Source organism: Elaeis guineensis, chromosome 1 (genome assembly GCF_000442705.2).
Source record: "Elaeis guineensis isolate ETL-2024a chromosome 1, EG11, whole genome shotgun sequence".
In the NCBI taxonomy this organism is placed as follows: Eukaryota; Viridiplantae; Streptophyta; class Magnoliopsida; order Arecales; family Arecaceae; genus Elaeis; species Elaeis guineensis.
In genome coordinates this window covers 173,049,982-173,057,993 of record NC_025993.2, presented here as the reverse complement: position 1 = coordinate 173,057,993, position 8,012 = coordinate 173,049,982, and the positions used below count along the sequence as shown (strand labels likewise).

At 38.5% G+C, this 8,012-nt stretch overlaps 1 protein-coding gene across 1 annotated transcript; it reads right to left on the bottom strand.

Annotated features, from left to right (window-relative positions):
* Positions 1-3,694: 3,694 nt before the first annotated feature.
* LOC105051340 (B3 domain-containing protein Os01g0905400) lies at positions 3,695-7,163 on the bottom strand (the record flags this gene model as incomplete). Its single annotated transcript, XM_073256037.1, is given in 9 exon segments — positions 3,695-3,873; positions 3,981-4,096; positions 4,192-4,382; positions 4,384-4,457; positions 4,460-4,920; positions 4,922-5,069; positions 5,072-5,534; positions 5,723-5,906; positions 7,009-7,163. Coding segments are annotated over 9 exon segments (1,971 nt in total), but the record flags the coding sequence as incomplete, so codon positions are not given.
* Between the last annotated feature and the right edge of the window lie 849 nt (positions 7,164-8,012).

Sequence of the window (8,012 nt, the reverse complement as noted above, 5' to 3'; positions counted from 1 at the left end):
TAGAAGTTATTCTTTCCAAGATAAATTATTAAAATGAAATTACATAAGATTAGAGCCTTAATAAGTCAAAGCAAATACTAAAAGCTTGATTAATCTGGTTGGATGTCAAGCACTATGCCATTGAGGAATTTTGCTTATGTCATATTGGACTTGGAGAAGAACAATTTGCAACTGCTAATTTATTTGGTTCTCAAGTTATAAATGTGTTCAATGATGTCTTAATCAAAAAAAGAAAAGAATCATCTCATGTTATGCGTAGCCAATGATTATATATTTACATGATATGTAAAGGTACAATACCAGTATGCTTAGTATTAAAAGAAGGAATAATAATTGCTATTGCTGGTTTGCTTTTGTATTCTAAATAACACATTTTCTACCTTGCAAAGTGGATGTTGGTGTGAAAAAGATTTTTAAAGTTGGCCAAGATGATTATCATTTACAAGGGCCCAGAAGATAACAACTTAACCAAGCATATTGGTAACTTCATGGATCAAGTACATTGCCTAATGTTGCACAATCTACACTAGTATCCATGATATCATGTTGGCATCCTGAGCATCCTATACCTAGCAAAGACACTTGGAGCATACTGAAGTCAACAACTGCATTCTACCAAGGCCTTCCCATCATGGAATGGAGTCATATACTCGTATACACTCCACAATTTTAACTGTCACCTGGGCATGGCTGGCCCAATCAAAACACCTAAGATACGTACCTTCACATTTCGTTTTTCCTTTTATCTCCATAGCATGGGAGATTTGGAGGATGTAGCAGCCAAGTCCAGCCAAGCAAAATCAGAGGCCCAATCAACAGCTAGCATGCACATGCATGGCAATGACAGAGGGCAAGATTTGGATCAGCAACAACTGGCAGCCAACAAACAATGCAGGCAAGCCTTTCTTTCTTCTTTTTCTTTAGAGTTATTTTGGTTTTGGAGTCTTCAGTTATGAAAGATCTAGCATGTAGTTATGATCAAGATGATGGATCGGAAAATTAATGCATTAGTTCAAAAAGGCAAAAGAACCACTGGCAGTTATAAGATGCACCTTCATAACTTAACAGGAAAAAGCCTCAAATGCAAAGGGAGAACTAAGGGCTTCCTCCTATTATGTAGGGTATTTTCCAAGACTAACCAAGAACTGAAGATATTTGAGTTTAGCAGAGAGCATTGAAAAAGCATGTCCGTGCAAGTCCAAATCCATTGGTTTGATCCTAGTAAGTCCATATGCAGAAAACCAATAGGTCAGACAACGTTTTAATAAAATTACCTATATAATTGGAATTTCAATTGACACTTATGAAGAGAATATCATGTGGCTTTAAATGCCAAATCTTGGAAAACAGAATAGAGCATTCAAATGGTCCTGCAAGGTGTAGGAGTTTGCTTATAAGATTGCATTGGTTTGAGAATCCTTCATAAAGAAACTTATAAAATTTCAAGCAATATATCCCCTGTTTAAACAAAACCATGCAAATTAAGAGTTTGCATATAACTTTCAAAACCACGCACAGTATAAGCTTGTGAGTGGTTTTTGGACCATTCCATATCAGAGTCTTTAATTAAACCTCTCCATTAATGTCATTGAAAGCAAAAATTTTAGCCACCTATTTTTCATAAATTCATTCATGTTTTGTGCTTAAATTAAACCATTGAATGTTCTAGTCTTGATTTTTAAAAATGACTAGCTTCTTGGTATTTATATATAGACTCTCCTTGCAAAGCCATGACAAGCTAGACTAATACTAGATGTCATATAACCAAATGGGTAATGCATGCAATTGCAATACGATGCCATGTAGTAGAAAACATCAGCATATGCAGCATTAATTTTGTGCCTAGCATTTTTAAAGTGGTAAATATAGATAGTTATGTTTGCCCCATAAATTAGATCGGATGATGTAATTTATAGAAATCGATGTTCTATTCTGAGATTCTTGTATCTAGTATTCTGAACCACTGATGCACTTTAATTTGTGATTTCAGCATAAAACAAGATGTTGGAGGAGACGTGAAGGTGCCAACTAGTGCAGTTGGTAATGTCTTTGGGGTTTGACACAAATGACCTAGGTTCAAGTCCCACCCTCACACAATTCAAACAAGATTTCTCTTCTCCTAGTTCTTAAAAAAAAAGGAAAAAAAATGTTGGAAGAAAGGTGGTTGTCAATCCATTCACATGAATAAATAGTTCCACTGCATGGCTGTTTTTAATGGTACAAAGGGGAAAGAAGCTACATTAACTTTTCTTGCTCTTAGTGCTGAATCCAGAAAAATTCTTCTGTTACACAGAACTCAAGAAGGTTGGATCAATCCCCCTGGGAAACAAGACGCTGTTTGATGGTCCATTAGAGCCAGCAACAAGCTTAATATAGGGGAACAGAAGTGCTTATTTAAACTTTTCTCCAGCTGGAAAATTTGAATTGCTAAGATTTCTATACTCTGTTTCAGGAGAAGAAAATGCTACAGATCTCGTGGTTCTCTAATTCAATAAACATTATCAGAATTATTAGTTGCAGAATACTTTGTTCTGCAAAGCAAATGGTAATATAGTTGAAGAACTTGGGCCACAATATAACATTTGTTCTATGTAGCAGAGATTGCAGCACTGTTTCGGAAGCTGGTTTACCTTCTCTTCAAGTATTCTATGTTCTCTAATCAAATAAGATTTCCGGGAGCTAGGAGGAAATACCTCCCTCATGCTACAGATGCCTGCAGATGAAAGAGTCCTTGCTCCATTTACAGAACATCATCAAAAGCATGTTCCCTCAATGCTGTTTGTCATCCATTGTTTGTAAAATCCTAGTTAAGTGCATATTGGTGTAATGTAAGAATACCAGAAAGATGACTATTGTTTTACAACTCTCTTGAACAGAGTACATACCTGGCTACAGTCTATGTTTGACAAGAGAGAGTAAACAACTTACAGTGCACACATGAATGCAAGTGTTGGAGGAGACATGAATTTCACAGGCTCATTGTGTTTTAATGGTAGGCTTACATGAACTAACAAAGTAGTAATCTCACAATGTCAGTTACAATGCAGCAATTCTTGATCTAGGATGATCTCTATTGAACCATGAAACACTATTACAGGTTTGGCCCTGAGAAAATGATTCAGCTAGGTAGAAGAATCAAAATAGGGAGAAAGTAAGAAGTTGCAAAAAGTTTGGGAAGAGAGACAAATAGACATTAGAAAGAACCATAACATAAATAAAATTTAAAATTATTGACAAATTTTTAAAGTGATTTGTACAATAATAAGAATCGATCAGGCAGCAATCACAGACCACAATAAGAATAAGCAAATAGAATTAGAATACAGATTAACAAGCATTTCATGAACAACTTATGAATAAAATCATAAGATTTTGAATTATTGAATGTGTCTAGAATAATTTTGATTATTTGAGAGCTCAGATAAACATTTGGCTAATATAAAAACACAAAAAATCCCTGAATTTGTTTTCTAGATATCTTGTTTAGGACCCTTTGGTCCACTTCACCTGTTTCTGCGATGCACATGCTGGAATTAAACTGGCACAGAACTTAATCTAAGTCACAATACAATCTCGCATTTAGCTATAGTCAGTCTACCATAGTTAGCAAGTAACAGGAGAAAATCAAAACAGATTTTAAAAAGACCATTGACTGAATGCTAGGCACGCTGCAGTTTATTGAAAGTTTACTCACAGTCCAGGACTGAGCATTGGAAGATAACGTAAAGTTCAAGCTGATTAATTTTGGAGAGAACTGCCCGTCTACATCATCTGAATCCATCCTCTCAGCTTTCGCAGCTTTTAAATTTTTTCCTTTCATATAGGGTGCACTATTTTCCTCATCCTCTTCCATGAAGTCACCAGGCAATATTCCTACCATGCAAAATAGAGTCTCTGAGTCAATTAAATATTGCCATACAAAATAAGACATGCAAATAGGGAAATTATTAGTTCAAGTAAAAAACTCCAGGCCATATCACCAGATTGGTGTGTATTTCCTTCCGTGATATTCATGTCGGGCAAATTCTGTGGGCCACTTCTGACACTGCCGGCGCAAGGAGCATCCTCTTTTCTGGACACAGGTATTGGGTATTTCCTGCTATATATTTATTTCTCATCAATACTCTAAATAAAACAGAAAAAAAGTTTAGAATAAAAGCGCATGAAATTTAGGAAAATTGCAGAAGTTACTGACCCAAGGAACGCAATCCCTCTTCACCATGCAAACCTTCACTGATCTCCTCAGACTTTTCAACTTTAATGCGACCAGGTGTGCATTCAGGGAAAGAAACTTCCGTAATACTTTTGGACTTGGAGGAAGCCTCTTCTCTGGGCATGTGTACAATTTCATTGCAGCACCCACCATTATTGTTTACAACTGACATTGTTTTCACTGATATCGGGAATGCTGGGAGTTATTTGGCTTGCTTCATGTTCAACAGTTAAATTTTTATCACAATGTGGCATACTCCTTCCTCTGCCAGAAGAAGTTTGCAGGCAGCTGTGTCCTTAGCAATCAGATTCCTCTTCTCATGTTCAAGCATTTTAAGGTCATCAGCTAAACCAACTGCACCAATGTTGTGCACTCCTTGATTTCTCATTGGATGTTTCTCAGCTGTACCTGGTTCTTTTAAGCAGTCATTTTTGGGCATATAAATGATGATGTCCCAACTGGAATTCATTTGATTCTCGGTCATAGATTTTGTGCATTCAATTGTTGGTGCAGTTTGGGATATTCTGCAGTCATCATCACAATGGAATATTTTTTCTCGATTAAGCACTGCTATCTCTGCGTCATCGGAATTGGCATCAGTTTCCACAGCTTTAGGATCCAGTTCATTGATGGAAGGGATTGTCCTTGTTTCCTGCTCATGCATTGAATCTTTATGACCCACACCATGTGCTGTGGACCACCCATAGGAGACTGCTGCCTTCCTCCTGTAACCTCATAGCAACTTCATCAATCTTGTCACATGATTGTTTGGTAAAGCCCAAGGCCATCTCGGTTTGTGTCCCTCCAGAATTACCGAGACAATAAGGAGATTTCTCTGATTCATTTTCATCTTTTCAGCACAGTTACTTCCTATAAATTCAATATCAGGCAAGTCAGAAAGATCATCTTTTGATTCTGGCTCTCTATTTGGTGAATCTTCATTGACAAAGTGGCATTTATCTTTCAGATCATCAGAATTTTTACATCTTTTTGGCAACTGCAACTCTTCAGGGGATAAATCAGTCTTGTTTCTGTTCTTCTTCCGGAGACTGGTCTTGTTTTTATCATGAAAGCATACTCTTTCACATGCGCTCACACCAAAGATTTGAACAGAAAATGATAATTCACCAACATGTTTAAATACGACAAACTCTCCAACTTCTATAGAGTGGTCCAACACAAATTCACGCCATCCTTCTTGAAATACTAAAGAGCCATCTTTCACAGATAATTTGACCCTTGAAGAATTTCCATCTGAATCTTCAAGATATATGTTATGATTGATCAATTCATCTAAAAGATCAAATGTAGGTGGTATGAACTGCATAGGCCGTTTCAAGAACTAGCATCAGAGATAGGACTAAACTAGAATATATTGCATATGAAAACAATGATGTATAAAAACAAGCTCAAACACAGGATACTGTGAAGTGCCGATTCAGAACATGTTAGAGGGGGGAAAAAAGATAGAAGTTTGGAAAAAGAGAAAAGGGGGAAAAAGGATCATACCAAGACTTCTCTGAAATCACCAACCATGATCTTGAAGAAGGATAGTGGGGTAGAATTAGAAGCAGGTGTGGGCATCTTTCCGTGGGTCTTCAAACACTTTTTGGTGCACTCAATGCAAGCTTGCTGATGCTTAATACCACCATCTTCTTTCCTTCCTTCTCTTGTGCACTCCACTCTCCTTCTTCTTCACCACAAAAGACGCCCAAAAAGTTCAATTTTTTTCTGCTACTTCTCCTTCTCCCTCCCTAAACCACACAAATCACTTCTTTCTACTCCTTTTCTCTCTTCTTTGTCTGAAAAACCGATCAAAAAACGATGGCTCTTGTCCCTAGAAAGCGCCCCAAAATCCCGACTTTTCTTTGGCTCCTCGTCTCCCTCTTTAAACCTGACGAAAGTTTCACTATTCTGCTCCTTTTCTCCTAAACCCAAGGAAGACCCAAAACCCAACTTTTCTCTGATTCGCCCTCTCTCTCTCTCCTAAAAACTCCAAAAATCCTGCTCTTCCAGCTTTCCTCCCGAAACGCAACTTTTCTCTCCCCTAAACCCGACAAGAACCCTGCTTTTCTCCTCCTTTATCTGTTCTCCACCTTCTTTCCCGAGAAAACCCCCAAAAGCCTCAGACCAACACGCTCAAACCCCCTCCAAAGCCTCAGACCAACACGCTTCTCGCCTACACCGCCGCTTGCCACCTCACAACCCGGATATAAGATCGCCGCTAGGGATAGCTCCTCCCCCGCCCATTAAACCTCGCAAAAGCCCCAATCTTTTCTCCTCCTTGGCTCCATTTCTTGTCCGAGAAGGAATCGATCGGATTGGAGAAAAGGACTCCAAATTTCGTGTTCTTTGATCTTTACTTTCCCATCAACTTTCCATTTTGGAGCCCTGGGGAGAGTCCGTAGAGGGAGCGGCTGCTGGAATGCCATAAATAGGAAGGAGGGAGGGGACTGTTCTCGCAATTGGCTCATCGTATGCGCGCCAGAAGCGTGAAGAAAGAGATTTTGATTTTTCGCTCCTTCCCATGCTGCCGGTTGCGGGAATTATTTCTCACTATTTTTTGGATTAAATGTGTTATTATGAATTAATAAGCCGTCTTTTTGCCTGCAAATAGTAAGGGCTACGGAGGCTTTGGGTGGGTCCCACCCTTGCCGCCAATGGGAGTTCGATGTGAAGGCGCGGACGGGCGTTAAGAGACCTGGATTTTCGTGAGCGTTATGTCTGGAAGTGGGCTCCGTCGGATTAGCGACGAGGGGTTTCGGGAGCATTAGGCTCGGTCTACCTGGGTTTACCTCGATTTGGACACCTCCGCCTGCATGCACCACGTGCAATTGGACCGCGTCAAATCCCACGGTAGATAACACGCCACGCTACCCAATTCCCCATTGAACGCATCCACCGTGCATATGCTCCGAGATTTGCCCTGGTTCACTTGCACCCGGTGCATGCAATGGTATCTGGGTTTGTACTAGGTGGAGAGGGCTGCAGGTACAGAGTAGGCTGCGGGAGGGGACCGTTCCCCACTTTACCTGGAGACCAGGGTTTGGATATAGGTAGAGGGTGGGGGTATAGGGTAGGGAGTAGGCTGTGGGGATTAAGCCAACCCTTATTCTATTAAAAGGGAAAAAGGGAAACTGAGAGAAATGTAGAAAGGAGCAAAGAATGTGCGTCAGACGTCGCTTTCATTTTCTATTTTAAAAAATAAAAAAAAAAAAAATTATTTTTATTTTTATTTTTAAAAATATAAATATATTTGATATAATTAATTATTTTTAAAAATATAATATAGTTGTAGTAACAATAGTGTTGGAGTAGCAAGTAACAAAGAAGTGATGTAGATTGCTGGTCGGAGACAAAGAATGATGTGACTGGCGATGGTAGCACCAACAAAAATGATAACAACGGTTGTGAGTGTTAAAGGATGTAACAGTGTTAGTGATGCTGTTGTTGATGAGGAACGTCGAAACGATAGTTGTATATGAATTTTTTATTTTTTTAAGTATTCGAAAATATTTTTTTTATATTAAATTTTTCAAAATAAAAATGGCTTTTAGAACCAAATATATTTCTTGATTTAGTTTTAATAATTTTATTTAATAAATGAAAAGTAAGGAAATGCCAAATAAATCTTAAAGCATGAATCTTCTATGCACCATGCATGCTACCTAACCATGTCTCGTGCATGACTGATGTGCATATTAGGGCTCACAACTACATTGGCACTCTTGGTTTGCGCACATGAACACATAGTACCCAAGTACAAAGGATAATTTGTCTTGATCCTTCTTTCTATCCA